The sequence below is a fragment of the Macrobrachium nipponense genome, chromosome 4 (genome assembly GCF_015104395.2).
Source record: "Macrobrachium nipponense isolate FS-2020 chromosome 4, ASM1510439v2, whole genome shotgun sequence".
NCBI classification, from domain to species: Eukaryota; Metazoa; Arthropoda; class Malacostraca; order Decapoda; family Palaemonidae; genus Macrobrachium; species Macrobrachium nipponense.
In genome coordinates this window covers 110,560,379-110,582,878 of record NC_061100.1, presented here as the reverse complement: position 1 = coordinate 110,582,878, position 22,500 = coordinate 110,560,379, and the positions used below count along the sequence as shown (strand labels likewise).

Here is a 22,500-nt window from a genome sequence, read left to right as displayed (position 1 = left end):
CCCAAAAATTGATTGAAAACATATATATATATATATATATATATATATATATATATATATATATATATATATATGTGTGTGTGTGTGTGTGTGTATACATAATGTTATAATCTCAATATAATACAGCATGTACTATAACAAACGATATTTCCCTAAGATAAAGTAAGAAATACGCACACACACACACACACACACACACACACACACACACACTACACACACACACACACACACACACATATATATATATAATGTATATATATATAAATATATATATATATATATATAAATATATATATACATAATATGAATGTGTGTGTGAATTTTTATTACACGCAAGCGTCTACGCATAAACAGCTTAATAATTTCCACGGTTTAGTGAATTCGATATTAAACGATAGGTTAATATTTCTGTACGTTGTGTGAGTGTGTGTGTGTGTGTGTGTGTGTGTGTGTGTGTGTGTGTGTGTGTGTGTGTGTGTGTGTATGTCAGGGAGTTTGTATTTATCCCGTGTAAGCTTGAGTCTGAATATGCAATCTTTGCTCATTTTTGATAACTTTCAAAGGCTGCTTACTCATTTGATTCCCCGAATGTAAAATCATCAGGGCACCGCCATCCCCCTTGTTCCAGGAATACAAATAGCGCGACTTTAAACAGCACTCAGGGGGGCGGCGACCCCAGCCACACCGCCCAGCTCGAAGCCCCAGAACCGCAAAGCGTTTCCTCCGCCACGGTTGTCAGAACACCTGAAAGACTGAAGCCCGACTTGTCAGAGGGTGGGAGGTCGATTATTGCTGTCCAGAAAAAAAAAAAATAAAATAAATCAAATATATAAATAAATAAATAAAAGTAATAATTTTTTTTATTATACTAGGGAACAAATTTTCTTTTATTTTATAAAAACCACTTAGGCTTCTTGTCGCTGTCATTAATAAAAAAAAGTAATCCTTATTTTCATTATACTAGGAACAAATTTCCTTTTATCTTATCAAACCATTTTGACTTCTTGTCGCTGTCATTAATAAAAAAAATATAATCATTATTTTCATTATACTAGGGAACAGATTTTTTCTTTTATTTTAAAAAATAATTTTGACTTTTATTAAATGCCACTTTATTTCATTCTTTTTTGTTTTTATTTTTTTTATTTGACTTTATTTTTTTTTTATTTTTTTTTATCTGAAACACAGCGTTGGCTTACTGTAAAATGGATTTTATTTTATTTTTTCATCTGGAACACAGCGTTGGCTTACTGTAATATAAATTTTATTTTCTTTTATTTTTTTTAACTGGAACACCGCGCTGGCTTACTGTAATATGGGCTTCCTACTTCATGAAATGTTCGAGGAATACGCGTTACTTTGAAGTCCATTCGTACATATGAATGTTGAATTCCGGGTATATATGATTTACCAGCTCTTTAGATATGAGGGGAGTCACTTGTGGGGCATCATAATTAATTAGCTGCAGGGCTTAACAATGTTAATATTCATACGTTAATCTGTGACCTTTGTAGAGATAAATGGAAGTCTGATGATTCACGCCTTTTTTTCCACTGAGAAGACTTTGAAATACCTCGTTTTCATTCGCCGATTAAATAAAATGCGATTAATTATTGATCCACTTCGTTTGGCGTCATGAAGCCGAGGAATACTCGGCCTGTGATGTATATATCTATTCAATTAGTCTTTAATTTATGCATCAGTCTTGTGAAATCATGTGAAGGTTTGGACACTCACTTCACGGTTGAACTTGATAGTGGCTGTGTCATTTAATACACTCACTTTTATAGACTTTATGTCATCTAATACACTCACTTCACACATGAACCCTAAAGATACTGTGTCATATAATACACTCACTTATATAGTTGAACCTTATAGTCACTGTGTCATATAATACACTCACTTATATATCATTGTGTCATATAACACACTCACTTTACAGTTGAACCTTATAGTCGCTGTGTCATATAATACACTCTCTTATTGTGTCATATAATACACTCACTTTACACTTGAACCTTATAGTCACTGTGTCTTATAATACACTCACTTTAAAGTTGAACCTTATAGTCACTGTGTCATATAATACACTCTCTTATACAGTTATTATGTCATATAATACACTCACTTTACAGTTGAACCTGATAGTCACTGTGTCATATAATACGCTCTCTTATACAGTTATTGTGTCATATAATGCGCTCACTTAACAGTTGAACCTTGTAGTCACTGTGCCATATAATACGCTTCAAAACAATTCTTAAAATGTTCAAATATTTCAAGAGAAGAAACTCTGACCCAATTATGGCAATGGCAAATAATAAAGCAGACTGTATATGTTAAAAAAAATATCGTTAGTGAATAGCGCAGGAATTCTAACAAACTGCTGCAGTTTCTCACACAAGAAGTCGCCAAAAATTTCCCGAAAAAAAAAAAATGTAAACAGCCAGAGGCAATCTAAAACTTTTAACCAGCTCTTAGGAAAATTAACTGGTTCCTTTCAAGGAACACGTAATACTTGACTTTTTTTTTTCTTTTTATGCAATGAGTTACGCTCTTCCTTATCTTATTTTGAATTTGCATTCTTTCATCCTGTGACATATAGTTGGTCATTTTTAATCCTTCATTTTTTTTTTTTTTGAAAACTTTTATTATAATATTGACGGATAATAGCGAGTATGCATGATTATTTTCGGGGCACAATCATTATCAGCGGGGGGCATTTCCAACATGATAATAGTCAGTACTGACATTTGAACATTTTTTGATAGTTAAAATACTCATGAATAATTTGGCTGTAAGAAAATAAGATCAGGAGACTGCACATGATAAGCAATAGTGGTGAGAGTGATACAGATTTAGATACCAATGAAAAGAAAAAGACTGCGTTTCTTTGGTTTCCTTATTTGTATGAGATAAACTGAACTCCTCAATTTCTTACCCAGTATATCAGGCATCCAATAACTAATAACTACAGATGGAAACATACTAACCAATTTTTATAATAAAGCTGGGTCCTTCAATGTAATTATTATTAGAAATAGCTAACAAGGCTCAGAGTTATTTGCACAGTTGTCTTGTTCGACAAGAACTTCCATCATTGTGCAACCAAAGCCGAAGAACAATATGGTGTTGAATCCCCATGATATGAAACGTTTCAGAAGGAAATCTAGCTCAGCTTAACTGCTCTGCTGGTATGGTGATTAGTGTCGTGACAACCACTCGGATGTCGCGGGTTAGCGTCTATCCCCAGGGCAATGAAAAATCACTGGCTCTGTATTATAATCGGTTACTGATGCAGTGTGGGGTCTGCGGTGGGAGGTTAAAACTCATTATTTGGAAGCTTGAATTACAAGTCAGTGGCCCCTTTGGTGTGCTTGTTCCATGTGAATAGGTCTCATCTACTGGAATAATATAATAATAATAATAATAATAAAATAATAATAATAATAATAATAATAATAATAATAATAATAATAATAATAATAATAATAATAATAATCTCATTCAAAAGATTTTAAATGCCTTATGAAAGCTTTAGGCTGAATGCTTTTTTATCTTTGATGACAAGATGGACATGAAACGGTGCTTCCGATATCAAATTGGATCTGTTAAGATCAGTACGGTATGCGTAGTATGTTCATACCAGTACTGACATATACATCATAACGTACTTATTAAAATAAAACCATATTTCATGGATTGATGATGATTATAATAATTAAGAAAACAACATATCCAAAAGTAAATTGTATTCGGTTTTTATATACCTGGAAAATTCCGCTGAATTTTCTATTCGCCATGATTTCAAGGCTAATTTCAACAACAGTACCTAATTGTGCCATTTAACTATGTAGGCTATTTAAAGCATAATACGTCTTTCTTTCTGGCATTTAATCTTAATTAATGCCCTTGAAAAGAGAGGCACTCACAGGATAACAAAGACACAAAAATCTGTTCGAATACTTTTTTTTTTCTTACGTCAAATTTCTCAAGTTGTAGATAATCTAGCAAGAATATATACAGAAATATAAATGTTCTTTCCTTCATAAAATGCTTTTCACGATATTAAAATAAAAGTCTAAACTAATTCCAACATAATGAAATATATAACGTTGCCTATAGCAGCTATTTGTCAGGTGTGATTGCCGAGTAGATATTGGCCTTACAATCGACACAGGGATCTTGTTTTATATATCAGCTGGTTTCATATTCAATTGAGTATGATAAAATTTCAATTGCAAATGATGCAAATATTCTCCTCTTTCATTCGGCCGTTTATGCAAATTTCATAGGTTCGGTAAATAACTCTATCACAGCTCCCTTTGTGTCTGTAGACGGATGATATAATTATGTGGACATGTAAGCATTGCACATATGCACACGTATTCACACACAAACACAGACACATACATATGCCTATAAATACATTATCTATAAACAAACATATATAAATACACATATATAAATAAATATAGATATATACACACACACCACACACACATATATATATATATATATATATATACTATATATATATATACACACGTATATTATATGACTGTATTGACACCAATGCCCTCTTAGCTTCTCGAATCCTCAAACTGTTCGGTTACGCTTGTTACTACCAAACCTGAGATTCCAATGCAAGATATGAAGAAATTCTAACATACGTAGAAGGTTTCGAACCCGCATCTGGAGTATCAGAGCGAGGTCGCGTTACCGACTTGACCACGAGAAGGATAAGCGTCTATTGCCACTCATACATATATAAATATACTTGTGGAGTCCAGATATATTCATTGCAACCGACATAAACCCATGGGCATCACAGTGCCCAAGTGGGAAGTCAACTTTTATTGATTTTTTTGGCTGAAATGCATATATAGTAGATTCACATCAACCGTGCATCTGATGTCTAGGCCAGTCCCTTACGACGCTCCTGATTGGCTGTTGATAAGCCAATCACAGGGCTCAGTCTCTCGAGAGAGCGTTCACATAGGCAGGATGTACGGATGTTCCACCTCTCCTTCTGAAAGGTGGAACACATCCTGCCTACGTGAACTCTCTCGAGAGAATGAGAGTTTCCAGCCCTCTCATTCGCTTATCAACAGCCAATCTGGAGCGTAGTATGGAACTGGCCTACACATCAGATGCACTGTTGATGTGAATCTCCTTTTTTATAGTCACTTTTTCCCCAGATACGTCGCGAGTAGTCAAGGTTATTGGAAACGTCGGCCAAAACCCGTGAATTATTAGAACTCAATTACGTCAGCAGCGCTGATCACTAGATGTGACTCTGGTTATCCGCGTCGATATTTTTATTAATATCTCTGATGATCAGGGGTCGCTAACAAAGGCCTTGGTTGATTAATTTTTCTTTGCAACATTAATCGGACAGGACGAAAGTCAGGGATTAATGGAGATAAAAAAAACAAAACAAAAAAACAGCCACTGATCGTTCTCTAGGCGAATGAATGTTTCACGGCAGAATTATTCATCGTACAATGTGGTTTCCCAGGAGAAAGATACATTTTTATAGAATACTCGACCGCCCGTTACTCCTTGTTGCAAATTTGGGTGAGAGGAGGGGGATGGGGAATGGAAGGGGATGGAGGAAGAAGGGGAGGGAGGTAGAAGGGTTAAGGGTAGGGAGGAGAAGAAGAGGGAGGGGAGGAAGGGGAAGGAGGTGGAAGGGTTCAGGGGAGGGAGAGGAAGAAGGGGAAGGGGAGGGGATGGGAATGGGAGGGGGGAGGGAGGGAGGGAGGTGAGAGGAGGGGAGGAGGGGGGAGGGGGAGGAAGGGTAGGGGAGGGTTAAGGGTTGGCAAGGAAGTGAAGGGGAGGACGAGGAGGGGAAGGGGAGGGAGGGGAGGAGGTAGGAAGAAGGGGAGGGGGAGGGAGGGGAGGGGTTAAGGGTTGGCAAGAAGGTGAAGGGGAGGACGGGGAGAGGAATGGGGAAGGGAAGGGAGGGGGAGGGAGGAAGACGGGAAGGGAGAGGAAGAGGGAGGAGGGGTAAGGGGAGGAGTTTAAGGGGAGGCAAGGAAGGTGAAAGAATGACGGGAGGGAAAAGGGGAAGGAGAGGAAGAAGGGGAAAGGGGAGGGAGGTAAAAGGGTAGGGGGATGCATGAAGGAGGGAGAAGGAGCGGGGGGGGAGGGGGAGGGAGAAAAAGGGAGGGAGAGGGAAGGGAAAAGGGAATGGTTAGGGAGGGGAAGGGAAATCCTACAGCGCAGCACCAACTCTGTTTAACTTCTAGTGAGTAAACAAACAAACGTTTCTCGAACTTTGGTATTATTATTATTATTATTATTATTATAATATAGAAGATGAAGTCTATATATTCCTTAACAATATGCCCGAAAGTCTTGCGAGAAATATATATATATCTATATATATATATATATATATATATATATATATATATATATATATTATATATATAGCTTTTAATTACTGAAACAATGATAACAGGGCTGCGTCCTTGGGAACGAAAGTTATCGAGGTGACCTGTACAAAAGCAAATAATGTTTTTGTACTTCATCAAAACATATTTATAATTATACAAAATATATGTATATCTATGTCTAAATCCATGAGCATGCGTGTTTATATATGTGTAATATATATATATATATATATATATATATACACATATATAAACACACATGCTCATGGATATATATATATAATAATATTTATATATAACCTATATATATATGGTAATATATATATATATATGTATATATATATATATATATATATATATATATATATATATATATAGACTGGAAAGGTAAAAATGTTCTGTTACAACAGAATTCCATCTATAAAAGCAGCCCATAAAAGCGCCAAAATATAGAGAGAAAATACTATTTTTCAGAGACTGCTGTCTCTCTTCTCTCTATATTTTTTAGTTTTTTGGGCTCATTTTATCATAGAACGTCAACTATGACTAACACGGAGATGACTATAAAATTGCGAAAAAAGACCAGACCTTTCGATAGGTGCCACTTATATACCATGAACTGTCTGAAGGTCCGTAGTATGTATTCTTTAATTCCTGACAGCTCGTCGCGTCTCATAGCTCGCTTATTAATCTCCGACGTGTTTACGTAAGGTCCCACCAGGGGAGCCACTCCGGGACATTTGAGCTTTAATTGGCTATTACGAAATCGGTTATAGTGAAGAGACGATTGTGTGTGCTCCGAGTTCTCTCTCTCTCTCTCTCTCTCTCTTCTCTCTCTCTCTCTCTTTGGCAGCTACAAAATGTAGGGTATCGCTTTGACCATCACATTAAACAGTAGTATAACTGACGACGAATTATTATAATAAAACAATGTATTTAAATTTTTATGGATGTATTTATTATTTTATTTTCTCTTTATTCCTAAGTGATCTCTATCTTCTGTATATCCCTTTACCTACCGCTAATTCTTGCTAATGGACAGCATAATCTCTGCAAGCTTGAATTTCAAGTCACTGGCCCCTATGGTGGGCTTGTTTCATATGAATATGGTTCAACTTATGAATAACAGTAATAATTATGAAAGATTAATACACAGATATATTAGGTAGTACTGGACAATCATCAGAATGGGCCCAATCGTAAATAAAAGGCCTTGTTACCATCCAATTTTGGACGTAAGTTACGGTATATATAATTCATCATGGAGTTTGGAAAAATAAAAAGGATTATTTATACAGATACTGCCATAAACCAAAATGGATTGGTCTCCCCTACAAATGAAATGGAAATGACGCTACTCAAGAATAATTGGCAATTATTCAATCATCCCGCGGAAATATGTTAAATGTAATAAAAGTATGATTTTATTGCCACGGTAATTCCTTATAAGAAATTGCAGTAAGAAATGACTTATGTGGTTTTTATTACTACTAGGAAGATTACTATAAGAAATTGCTTGTAAGAAGAAAACGATAGTAAAATTATTATTCAGCAGCATGAGGCAAAGTCCGAAGATGGAAAATATTTCTCCAACAGCTGAACTGATATTCACTATAAAACGCAGCTGGAGATTTATGACTGAAGCTTAAACGAACCTATATAATATTTACGGCAGCGCTCATGCATATGTTTTCAATATCCAAAGCTGAAAAGTTAGCCTCGAGGAACTATTAACAAAGGTAAAGAGCTGACTTATAGCTATAAATTCAAAAATATCGGTTATTGTTTTAAATTGTTCACATCCGCACTTCCCATAACTGTTATACCAAAATAATTAGCTGGAACTAGATTGTTTTTCAAGGATCTCACCAAAACGTCTTAATAAATCCGAATTGAGCAGTCGTTTTTCCAGCCATTAAAACATGACACTTATCAATAAGTTTCATTACAAATCATGTAAATTTACACCATTAAACAGAAATCACTTTAAATACTCATTTATTGCTGCAATCAACTACAATATAAAAACGGCATAATATTTCATTGGTCGAATAACCATTATATTTCATACACGTCATTGTCTTCCCAAGAAGTGTAATACATTATCAACGATCCCCGTGAACCAAATATAAACAAAAACATTTCTCAATCCTTTTTTTCCAATTTTTCATGCCGGTGCAATTTTACATTCTGTAATAAATCACTTATTTTATTTTTATCCTTGTTTTCAAGTCGAAAAACAAATGCATATTTCTTGAATTTCTTGACTCACGCAGTTTATTCGGGAAACTACGGAATCCGTGGCATCTAAAACTCTCGTATCTCTGCTTTTTACTCTGTCAAAACATTCTGTTAATATTTGGTGTCCTTTTCCTGGTTGAGTTTCGCCTAATACGTACTATGTAAGGACATTTTCTTAGTTGTGGTTCGTAAGTATTTAGAAATCTCTGACAAGCTGCTTTGGTTTGTTGATTGTAAAAAATGCATTATTTTACTTACTACAGTAATTTCTCGTTAGAAATTGTAATAAGAAATTACTGGCATGGTGTTTATTGCTGCAGTGAAATTACTAATATAAAAATTATTTTTGTGGTTTTTACTGCCACAGTAAAATTACTATAAGAAATTACTAGTAGGAAATCCAAACTGAGCCATTTAAAAGAACAAATGTAGTAAAAAAATTTTTTTTTAAAAGCGTGATGAGACCTCCAGCTTACTCGGGACGCGTGCAAGATTTTCCCCTCACGCATAAGTTGTAAACATTATATTCCTAATGTAACTTGAATTGATCTTCGTAATTACTTACACTAACAACAAGGATCAAATAAAAAGGACACGAATTAAACACGTTCATATACTCTCAGTTATAAGTGGAAACACAAAATAATCGAACAGAAAAATTGCCTAAATTCAGTATACAAAATAAATTAAACGTGCGCAAATCTATGGGCAAATAGCGCCTTGTTTCACCAACGAAAGTTAAAATAAATGCGCTATATTAGAAATCATTTTTCTGTACTGTTTAACATGCACATTATTTATTTTCTACATTTTCATTCTAATAAATAAATCATAAATATCCTATCCTAACATTGTTGTATCTTTAAATCAACGCGAAACACCCTTTTCAGAACTTTTTAGTCTCCTCCATTGGTCTTTCCTACACCCTCCTTTCCCCCCTCCCCACCAACAACAACTACTACGTAGTTTGGTGGCTTACTCCCCGAGTAAGGGAAAAGTGAAATCAATATCCTGACACACAATACAATAAAGGTCTTGCTTAAGCTATCTTTGAAAAAAAGAATGAAAAAAAAGTAATAAAGTAGGGCGTTCCGTTCAGAGTCAATACCAGAATAAATAAGGGAATATGAATCACAGATATTATACTGATTTACCATCCTCTGTTTACTGAGAACTTGAGCAGCGAAGCGCGTATGAATATTAATCTTGTCACCAAATATTATATAGGGTGGTTGAGAGCCCGTCCCGTCGCAAGGAATCTGTTTATCGACTCTCGAAACGCAAACATCAGCAAACTAACACTTTAATATTTCATGCCTTGTATTTTGTCCAGCTTGATACGGTGAATTGGAAAATTAACAATGATGAACTAAAATCTCTAACTGCTGAGAAACTAGTTTGTACAAAGATTATATATATATATATATTATATATATATATATATATATAATATATATATACATATATATATAATATATATATATATATATATATATATATGTTATTATATATATATATGTATATATATATATATATATATATATATATATATATATATATAAATAAATATATATACACACACACACACACACACACACATATATATATATATATACACACACACACATATATATATATATATATATTATATATATATATATATATTATATATATATATATATATATATATATATATATATATATATATATATATATATATATATATTCTGAATGCCAGGAATGGAAGATTACATTTTTAGAGCGCTTAGATAATTATCAAGTTGGAATGTGAGACGCATTAATTATCGTTTTAGTTGCTTGGGAAAAATGAAGACTGACATTTACCTCGACCATTTTTTTTTGGCTGGGAGAAGGGGAGGGGAGGAGGGGGGGACCACAATAAAAAAAACATGATCGGAGTTCCCACAAGGAAAAAGAACAAGTCAGTATACTACATAATACAAAAAGACTCAATATCCTCATTCCATTTTGTATTTTTTTCCGTATGTATTTTCTTACGTTCTCCATTTATGAGCTCTGATTGAAAAAAAAAACTCTAATAATCATTTAAAATTAATAATATAATATTATACAAAACTTTCCTTTGTCATCTTATAAAATATATTCTTCTAAACCTTTCTCATAAACAACATACTCTCGTCTGTAGGTACCAAGAATTTCAAATCCCTTCTCTAACACTTCCGTCATTTCGTCCGCTTTGTCAACTTTGCATGGGTAATTTCTGAAGCATTTACTGATGGTTTTATACAGATAATCGTCATTAAAATGACAAAAACGACGCAGGGTTCACCAACCTTTGAAGCTAAAAGAACCTTTTATTTAGAAAATCATAAAATTGTATAGCACTGTCAGAGCCCCAATGACAAAAATGCTCATAGAAACTATTCACATCCCACTAAAAATCAATAATATTGATGCCGCTAATATGTTTTTAAAATAGAATAAAAATGAATCAAATGTTGTCTTAAGAGAGTTACATAATCTATATACCTTCTGGGATATTATATGCAGTAATGAAAATACCAATATAAATCTAATAAATAAAGAAAGGGATAATTTTTGCTGACCTATTTCTCGAAGAAAAGATTATAAAAGAATAATTATTTTCTGCTGTTATCATTAACTAGAATAATAATTAGTTACACAACTGACTCGGTCTGATAGATAGCGAGATAGGAGAGAAAGAGAATGAGAGGGAGAAAAAGGGGAGGGAGGGAAGGAGGGAGAGGGAGGGAGGGAGAGGGAAGGAAAGGGAAAGAGGACTACAAAACAAATATCTGTCAAAGTTTGGGCACAAATCTCTCTGACGCATCGCGGAACTAATCTAATTCCGTGCCTGAAAACGGGATTAGAATGGGTAGATCCTAAGGAAATGGTATTATCCTGCCGAATTCAATTAAGTAGCTCGTCCTTTTAACCGGATTAATCTTATGTTGTTTGCTGAAAAATGTTCGTGGGCTGTTTGTATCCCTTTAGATTAAACCCCCGCCCTCTCTCTCTCTCTCTCTCTCTCTCTCTCTCTCTCTCTCTCTCTCTCTCTACTGAGAGGAGATGTGTTTTCGTAGGGGAAAAAGAGAAATTTTCTAAACAAAAAAAAAAACAAACTCAATTCTAGGTAGCCCTTCTAAAAGAACTTGATTAACTTTAGGCTGTTCCTCGAACCATGTTCAAAGGCCGTTTATGTCCCTCATAGATTGACTTCCCCATCTGGCATATAATTGTTCTATATCATTTTATCTACTGGAGTGCAAAAAAAAATTCGTAAACTACTTTACCGAGGATTTTAGTCCAGTCACAGGGAACAGTATACTTGTATTGCATTCATCAGCATAAAAGATTTCCAAAGGCGTCTTGCTTTCCATTAAATAAGAATAATTACTCTTTAAATTGATACGTTGTAGTACGTAGGAGCTATACAGGTATTGGTGATTGATTCGCTTGCTTAATTGCAAAATCAATTGGCTCAAAGAAATTCAAAAGTTGAAAAAAATACACGAATTGGAGTTACAAATATGTTCCAAATCACAAACAGTTTCGAAGCATCGTGCTCCTTCTTCACTGCGTAAAGGTCGAAACCAAGTTTCGAAGGTCGATACTGATCTGTAATTCAAAGATTCGTCGCCAACCGATGAAATCGTGAAAGACAAAGAAGGTTCGCCCTGTTGCCGGATATTAAATTTCGGTGCAAGCAAGTGAAACACCGCGATTTATCAAAGGTTGGTCTTTCGCGTCGAATGTCATATAAAAGGGATTACCTAACACTCGCCTGCTCTTTCAAAGGAAACGGTTAAAGCTGCAATGTTGCAAAGCCATTGTAACTTTCGTATTGCAACGTTGATGTTTCGTTTCGTTTTCTTCGTGTTTCAATTTTCCAGTCTTCGGGTGCATATCCGTTTACTTCAAAGTAAACGATAGGTTATACCGTAGTTGGTGATCGTAGGGGCATTAATAGTTAGGAATACCAAGAGCGGTTTTACTAATAAAACTTAGTATTCTTATTTTCATGGAAAATATAATATATTCCTACGATTCCTTTTTAAATCTGAAAGCATTATACCAAGAACCGCTGAATGATATGTAGCAATTTATATTAAGTCCTCTGGATTGTTTCAGCATTATATATCTAACATCCTGATATTTTTCAATGGTACTTAGTCAAATATATTTACTAATGCTGTCGATATTCGCATAGCTATACTTTTGTCAAACATATCAGATCCTTTCGTTCACCACGGTAACCGTAGGACCCCTCTATCCAGGTTCCTCTTCAAACGTCGTGGGATAGCAGCTTTCTCTTGTCTGTTTGTGATGTATTTCAGCCATGAGAAGTAGTGGTATGAAGAGAAACGTGGAAATAAGGTTAGAGTAAGTTAACGGATGGATCAAAGAATTTTGAGATGATCCCATCTCTGGAAAAAAATGGAAGACTTATTTCAGTGACAAGATTCATAATTCAAAAGATGTTCGTGAGAAGGAGAAGAGGAGTTTTGGTGAAAAATCAATAAGGCTATTTACTTATAAGTATGAGAATGCCAGCAAAATAAGGATGAATGGCAGATTGTATCTGTGGGATGGTGGGGGGTGGGGGGCTAAGGGGGAGTGGTTAATTATCTAGTTTCAGTTTTTCACCAGGGAGATTAGATGGCTCAGTACTGAACCAATATCAGTTTTTAAGTTCGCGTATTTAGGCGCTGTTTTTAGACTAATACGGCCAACGTCGTCCATAACATCATTCCTTAGAGTGTGTGTGTGTGTATTTGTATGTTCTTGTGAGGCCATTCCAATTTTTACCATTTTCCATTCTCTTTCATCCTTTTGTGTGTATGCGTGCGCTCGTAACATGGACATCCCCACTACCCTATTCTACTCCGACCAAGCGTGTTGTTGTGTATGGGGGATATTCATCTCCTACCACCCCCTTCGATATCATTTCCCTCTTCAACCTCCCCATTCCCACAAAGAACTCAGCTTTAGGCTGATCCTCGGGACTGAGAGGTCTTCGAACACACATTCTCTAAAGTCTGCAATTGTCCTCGGCCTCCCTCCCTCCCTTCCTCCCTCTCTCCCTCCAGACCGATCACTCCCTTGATAAGGACGGGGATTTCCTCGACAAAGGACACCCGAGGACGAGGGATCTTTCCCGACGCCCTTCGGCACCCGTCGGAATCCGAAGGTGTGGAGTCAGGTCCTTGCCTCCGTTTGGTGAGGTGTAATGCTGGTCTATTCAATGGATAATTGTCGTGCCAGGTTGATATCAATAACCTTGGTTAATGTGACGGCTGTTCAGATCTTTGGTCATAGTCAGTTGATGCAATGAATTTCAGGGCAATGAAGTTATGACGATTATTTTAAAAGTGAGGAACAGTCGCGTTTAAAAATAAGCAAGAGGAAAGTAACTTTATTAGTAATACTGATGATCTATTCGTAAACTGTATAGTAACTTCTGTTGAGTTCCCCAGAGTGAATGAAGAACGAATGCTTTGTTATAATTTTTCCAATACATCTACTACTTTATAAAACCTTTTCATCTTTTATAAAAGTTAATATTATTACAAAATGTTATTGCCAAAATGGCTACGCAAATATATAGATATTATTTTTACTTTTTAACGGACACAAACAACCATAAAGACCATTCATTTCAGTAGGTGGTTTCATTACAAAATGGCCACTGAGAAGACAGCCAATGAACCAAACCAAGAGGCAACAAATAATAAAGCACTGAAGAAATAACAGAAAGATAAGTATATAAACATGGTAAATACAAAGGTTCATCCGTCTTTATTAATATGATAAAAGAAAAGAGAGATGACATTAATGATTTGTTTTACATGCTCCCAGCTGACCTATTTTGAGAGTTTGTGGGCGTGACCTCAGGTGTCAATTAGTGCGATGATGAACAGGACATTTGATTGACAAAGCAAGTATAATTTAAAAAATGATTCATCTGGTACGAAATATTTTTACGTTACATACTAATAAAACAACACATGCCTGTAAGCTACTTATTCAATTAAGTTTATAAAAAATTGAATTTTGCTCTATGAACAACTTTTCTGGTGACAGGAACATTTTGGAACATACAAAACTGTTTTGTATGAAAAATGACAATATGTGGCAGGAGGTGGATCTTTCTTATATTTTTACTACAGTACTTAAAATTAACAATAATGATTCATATACTAGGACTCTTACAGAACAGATCGAATTTCCCTTCGTAATTCAAGAAAACATAAGGGAATGCATCAGTTGCCAGTTAGTATTGAAAAAGATATTCTAAGGATTCAATTTCCCTGTCTTTTACCTAATTGCACTATGAAGTACGTTAATTGCTCTTTCATCCATTATTAGATCTATTATACATAAGCTATGGAGGTGATATAATATCTACAGCGGTTTCTTTCCAGCTCTGCAACACAGTCAATCTTTTGTAAGCTCTACAACACAGTCAATCTTTTGTAAGCTCTGCAACACAGTCAATCTTTTGTAAGCTCTGCAACACAGTCAATCTTTTGTAAGCTCTGCAACACAATCAATCTTTTGTAAGCTCTACAACACAGTCAATCTTTTGTAAGCTCTGCAACACAGTCAATCTTTTGTAAGTTCTTCAACACAGTCAATCTTTTGTAATGTTTACAACACAGTCAATCTTTTGTAAGCTCTGCAACACAGACAATCTTTTGTAAGCTCTTTCAACACAGTCAATCTTTTTGTAAGCTCTGCAACACAGTCAATCTTTGTTGTAAAGCTCTCAACACAGCCAATTTTTGTTTTTTAAGTCGCAAACCACAGCAATCTTTTGTAAGCTTTCAACACAGGACAACTTTTGTAAGGTCTGCCAAACAAAGACCTCTTTTGTAAGCTCACAAACACAGTCCAAATCTTTTGAAGCCTGCAAACACAGTCAATCTTTTGTTAAGCTCTGCCAACACAGACAATTTTGTAAGCTCTTCAACACAAGGCCAATAATTTTGTAAGGCTCTGCCAAACACAGTCAATCCTTTTTAATAAGCTCTGGCAATACCAGAATCAATCTTGGTTGAATAACGCTCTCAACACAGTCAATCTTTTTGTAAGACTCTGCAACACAGTTTCATCTTTTGTAAGCTCCTGCAACAAGACAGTCAAATTCTTTTGTAAGCTCTTCAACCAGCAATTCCTTTTTGTAAGGCTCTGCAACCAGTCCAATCGAGGTAAGTCTGGCAACACGGGTTCCCAATCTTTTGTAAGCTCTGGGGGCAAACCAGGTCAATCTTTTGTAAGCTCTTCAACACAGACAAATAATTTTCTTTTCAAGCTCTGCAACAACAGACAAATCTTTTGTAAGCTCTACAACACATCAATCTTTTTTAAGCCTTCTGGCAACACAAGGTCAATCTTTTGTAAGCCTTCTTTCAACACCGACAATCTTTTGTTAAGCTCTTCAACAACAGCAATCTTTTTGTAAGCTCTACAACACAGTCAATCTGTCAAGCCTCCTGCAACAACAGTCAATCTTTTGTAAGCTCTTCAACACAGACAATCTTTTGTAAGCTCTTGAAACACAAGACATCTTTTGTAAGCCTCTGCAAACACAGACAATCTTTTGTAAGCCCCCCCAACACTCCCCCCAGTGGCAACACAGTCAATCTTTTGGTAAGCTTCTGCCAAACACAGACAATCTTTTTGTAAGCTTCTTCAACACAGACAACTTTTTGTTAGCTCTCAACACAGACAATCTTTTGTAAGCTCTGCAACACAGCAATCTTTTGTTAAGCTCTGCAACACAAGTCAATCTTTTGTAAGCTCTGCAACACAGACAATCTTTTGTAAGCTCTTACACACACAGTTCAATCTTTTGTAAAAGCTCTGCACAACAGTCAATTCTTTTGTAAGCTCTACAACACAGTCAATCATTTGTAAGTTCTTCAACACAGTCAGGCTTTTGTAATGTTTACAACACAGTCAATCTTTTGTAAGCTCTGCAACACAGACAATCTTTTGTAAGCTCTTCAACACAGTCAATCTTTTGTAAGCTCTGCACACGACAATCTTTTGTAAGCTCTGCAACACAGACAATCTTTTGTAAGCTCTGCAACACAGTCAATCTTTTGTAAGCTCTGCAACACAGACAATCTTTTGTAAGCTCTTCAACACAGACAATCTTTTGTAAGCTCTTCAACACAGACAATCTTTTGTAAGCTCTGCAACACAGTCAATCTTTTGTAAGCTCTTCAACACAGACAATCTTTTGTAAGCTCTGCAACACAGACAATCTTTTGTAAGCTCTGCAACACAGTCAATCTTTTGTAAGCTCTGCAACACAGACAATCTTTTGTAAGCTCTGCAACACAGTCAATCTTTTGTAAGCTCTGCAACACAGACAATCTTTTGTAAGCTCTGCAACACAGACAATCTTTTGTAAGCTCTTCAACTAAGACAATCTTTTGTAAGCTCTGCAACACAGTCAATCTTTTGTAAGCTCTGCAACACAGACAATCTTTTGTAAGCTCTGCAACACAGTCAATCTTTTGTAAGCTCTGCAACACAGTCAATCTTTTGTAAGCTCTGCAACACAGTCAATCTTTTGTAAGCTCTGCAACACAGACAATCTTTTGTAAGCTCTGCAACACAGACAATCTTTTGTAAGCTCTGCAACACAGTCAATCTTTTGTAAGCTCTTCAACACAGACAATCTTTTGTAAGCTCTTCAACACAGACAATCTTTTGTAAGCTCTTCAACACAGTCAATCTTTTGTAAGCTCTGCAACACAGTCAATCTTTTGTAAGCTCTGCAACACAGACAATCTTTTGTAAGCTCTTCAACACAGTCAGGCTTTTGTAATGTTTGCAACACAGTCAATCTTTTGTAAGTTCTGCAACAGTCAGTCTTTCGTAATGTTTGCAACACAGCCAGGCTTTTGTGATGTCGGAACTACTTTCTGGCTCATTATAGCATGAGATTATCGAGAGTGTTTTTATGAAAGAAATATGCTTACAACAATTTTACAGCTATAAATGCCCACAAGTATTTGAATAATAAAGTTTTTAAAATGTGATGCACATCACGCCTGAAGTTAATAGAAGGACCTGAAAGTTTGTGAAGGCTATACTTAGATTATGGATTGTATTAGGAAAGACAAACGCCAGGTATACTGATGTGAAATAATCAAATAACGAAGGTATGAAACCAAAATCGCCCAAGTAATGTTCCTCAATCAATTGTTTTTAGCCATTTTTCAATATTATATTAGAATGAACTGATGGAGAGAGAGAGAGAGAGAGAGAGAGAGAGAGAGAGAGAGAGAGAGAGAGAGAGAGAGAGAGATAGTTTCTATCATTTGATACGTTTTAATTAAAAAAATTGCAGTCTTATATATAAAATTACCTAACAGAGAGAGAGAGAGAGAGAGAGAGAGAGAGAGAGAGAGTTTCTTTTACATGATACGTTGTTAATTAAAAAAATTGTAGCTTTCTTATATATACAATTACCTAACAGAGAGAGAGAGAGAGAGAGAGAGAGAGAGAGAGAGAGAGAGAGAGAGTTTCTTTTAACATGAGACGTTGTTAATTAGAAAAATTGTAGCTTTCCTTATATATACAATTAACCTTAACAGGAGAGAGAGAGAGAGAGAGAGAGAGAGAGAGAGAGAGGAGAGAGAGAGAGAGGGGTGGGGGGAGAGAGAGAATGACGTTGAAGGAAATGAGTAACAGCCTTTGGTTGATAAAATATCATGAAAATAGTTTGCAACTGGAAAACTGGAAACTTTTTTTTTTGTGTGCGTGAAAGGTACGGCGCTCGGGAACGGCAGATAGCGACGGCCACAAAGGCCCAGGAACTGATAAGGCAAGATACGAAGGCAGGTCGATGTGTAGTCGATAAGGATGACGAGCTTCCCTTGGAAAAAGGATATGGATCGAAGACTTTGCTCATAAAAATAAGAAGTGTGTTTTGCAGTGAAGTGCGAATTTGATGACGACTGGTGTCTTATATATAGTGGGAAAAAATATCGAGAGAATGCCTTCTGGTAAATGGTCTTCTTTCGCTTTTAATGCATACATTTTATGGGAAATAAGTGACCAAGTTTTACACACACACACACAAACACACACAAACACACACACACACACACACACACATATATATATATATATATATATATATATACATATATATAATACGTGTGCATATATTGTGTGTATACGTGTGTATATATATATATATATTATATATCATATAAATATATATACATATATTATATAATATATATATATATATATATACATATATATATATATATATATATATATAATATATATATAAATGTGTGTGTGTAATAACACATTTTTCTTAAAACATCGTCGTTTTTTCATTTTCTTTTTCCTTTGCCTATCACATTTAAATAGTGGCCCAGACTTACCTTAACATGACGCACTATCAGATAAGAATTTAGGGTTAACGGCTAGTCAGCGACCAGTCTTTTAACACCCACCCAACGTTCTTCAGCTTCTTCCCAATTAGCTCCTTTTCCTTCTGGATTTATGAAATTGATTTCGAGTATTAGGATCCACTCCTCTTTCCCTATTGCTCCCAAAATCATTAAATTGTAGACTGTCCTCACCATTTGATTTTCGATACAGATGCAGCCACCTCTTCTCGTTGTCAGGGAAATGCCCTTAAGGGGAGACAGGTCACTTCCAATGACCTGGAACGACCCGTCAGTCAACCTACAAACATTTGACGATACCCAACAGAAAACCAGGTCATTTAAGACCTGCCTCAATTGAAATCATAGAGAACCACGCAAAACCTACAACTGTCAGCGCTAAAGAGTATCGAACTCAACCAAGTCAGCAGATTCTTTACAAATTCTACCGTATATTCTTACCTAAAGACTGTAGGTAGCACAGGTAAATCCGGGCACCCAATCACTAGAAAAATATTCAAGTAATCAAATCTTATGGGTATTACAAGCTGTGTCCTAATTAGCAATCATAAACGTCCACAGTCATATCACATCACGACCAAAACTAAAGCAATCCAAAGGCCGATTGCTGTACAATTAAAACCAATTTGCCGTAATATGTTGACCTCAACTTGCGAGAAACTGGGTCATCATTTCATTAATCAAAAATTCTATTTAATCCGTCGGTTCCCGAATGAGTAAATCTAAAAGAAAAAACTATTGCTTGCCATCATCTGAATTCTCTTACTTGAAGGCAAATATGTATGCACTCCAGAAAATGCCGTTAATCTGAACTGATTATTTTATTCGAAGATTTCGGCATATAAATGGTTATTTTGCATTCTCTGTGACGTCAAATCAAAGATGTAAAAGCACTCTGAGTATGAAGGTGAAATCGCCATGGGATATCTATTATTATTAAAACATTAATCAGTGGATGAACTAGAATCTTGGAAAAACATATGTCAAGTATGGTATTGCATGTTGGTATGCTTGTGACTCTCTCTCTCTTCTCTCTCTCTCTCTCTCTCTCTCTCTCTCTCTCTCTCTCTCCGATCCTACATATAGCATATTCCGACGCCTCGGTTGGGACACTATATCAACAGCTCTTCTCCTTTCATTTCTGGTAATTATAAGAAGCAATAAATGACCGTAATGATATATAGGGTGTCCATAGAGTTCCAGTACCATTACACGCAATACATACTTCTAATGGTACTAGGACTTTATGGACACCCTGTATGATTGCCATCAATGTACCAAATAACAATGATCATATAATATTCAAGCTCCCTGTTTTACTGAATGACTGCAAAGAGCACACAATATTTAACTACAAACTTGGAAATAGGTAGGTCTGAGCTGCAAACTCAGCCCTGGAAATTCTTGGAGTAAAGACAGGGCTCATACCTAACACCATTATCCCGAGGACCTCTGGAGATCTGAATCAGCATTTATTGTTCCAGAGGAACATGATTGTTCTCTCTCTCTCTCTCTCTCTCTCTCTCTCTCTTCTCTTTCTCTCTCTCTCTCTCATCTCTCTCTCTCTATATATATATATATATATATATATAATATATATATATGTCTTTATGCTATATTATATTATATTTAATATATATATATATATATGATATATATATAGAGAGAGAGAGAGAGAGAGAGAGAGAGAGAAGAGAGAGATCTGAATCAGCATTTATTGTCCTAGAGGAACATTATTGATTTCTCTCTACTCTCTCTCTCTCTCTCTCTTCTCTCTCTCTCTCTCTCATCTCTCTCTCTCTCTCTCTCTATATATATATAATATATATATATATATATTCATATATATATATAACATATAGTATATATGCTATATATATTATATATACATATATATATATATAATATATATATATATATATATATATATATATTATATATAATACTGAAAGTGGAAACCCATTGTCATCAGAGAGAGGACATTATGTTCACTCCAACATCCTTGTTACTAAACCTTCCGACTCCTTTTTTTTTTTTTTTTTTTTTTTTTGAGTTGAGCAACTTTCCCGCATATTACATTCTCTAGCCTTGAAGCTGGCGTCCTTATTAACGTTGCCAGTAGTGATTTTTGTTCGTGCATCGTGCGGTTAACATTATGCATCGTTATTTAGAGGGTTGATCTTCTCCCGTCTGAACCTAATTCCTAGTTCGAAAATATAATGTGATATATTAAACGTTCATTCTAATTCTCCTTGTTGGAATAAACTTTTTAGCGAAAATTCGGAGATCGATCATTGAACCTGTATTCATATTCGTTCGTAATACCTAGATCACTATGCCATGGCAGAACTTGTTAACATAACTCCGGCAGGAGGACGGAACGAATACTAAGTATCCCTGAAGAGAATGGACAAACAAACATACCTGAGCAGAGAGTACACTTAAACGTTCTAAAAAAAAAAATTTCATTATATGTATAATATATACATACATACATACACACACACATATATATATATATATAAAGATATAAATATATATATATATATATATATATATAATATAATATATATATGTATATCATATACATACATCAATACATACACACATGCAAATATATAGTATATACAGCATATAAACCCTTTCTTAAGCCTATATACAAAGCCTATCTCAGCCAGGAAGGGAGTCATTTTGAAATAACGTTATTCTCCCCCAGGCACTTCCGTATTTTTGTCGCTACTCACCGCAGTCGACTAACTACGAGACTAATAATATAATTCGCGACACTAAGATTCGGAGAAACATGAAAAAAGTTTTGATTTTGACCCAGTATTCGTTCACCCTCTGGATCTCTCATTGGTTAATCAAGTCACCTCACCGCTATCTATGGAAATCGGTGGTTCTGAAGCTGGGGGAGAGGGGGGGGGCGGTAATTAACCCCGTGGGGGATAACAAGGCACTTTCTAAAAGTAATGGTTCTTCGGAGTAAAGTTCAGTAAAGTCATAAATTTTTATAAAAAACAAATGAATTAATAAATAAATTAATTAATTAATAATACAAAAGTAAATAGAATCGATTTACTTCTGTATTAAACATTATTTGTCAATCCTTTAGATTATAACTTCACAGAACTGAAGAAGAACGGGTTAGGGTAGGGGTAATGGTGATCTATGATTGATACAACTGTTTGGGGTAACGATGCCAAAAGAATTTGAGGACTGATCTAAATCAATTGTTCGTGAAGAACACAAGACAGATTATAATCCACGCCCCATCACTATTATAAATGATGAAAAAAAAATATCATCTTTTTGGTAGGGTGGGGGGCGGCTGTAGTTTTTTTTAAGGTCCCATCATTATCCATTTAAATGTCACGGAATCTCTCCCCCAGCGAGAGTAT

The 22,500-nt window shown here is 35.4% G+C and overlaps 2 protein-coding genes across 3 annotated transcripts in view; one reads left to right on the top strand and one right to left on the bottom strand.

Moving 5' to 3' along the window:
- Positions 1-2,216, top strand: part of LOC135211479 (uncharacterized) — a 3,526-nt gene extending 1,310 nt beyond the window's left edge. Inside the window, exons 2-3 of the mRNA XM_064244785.1 lie at positions 607-777; positions 2,110-2,216. Of these exons, the coding sequence (XP_064100855.1) occupies positions 607-777; positions 2,110-2,216 (278 nt within the window). The remainder of the gene's footprint in view (positions 1-606; positions 778-2,109) is intronic.
- The window catches only part of LOC135211702 (arrestin domain-containing protein 2-like), a 362,806-nt gene that overhangs the window by 159,682 nt on the left and 180,624 nt on the right, over positions 1-22,500 (bottom strand). The window lies entirely within an intron of this gene.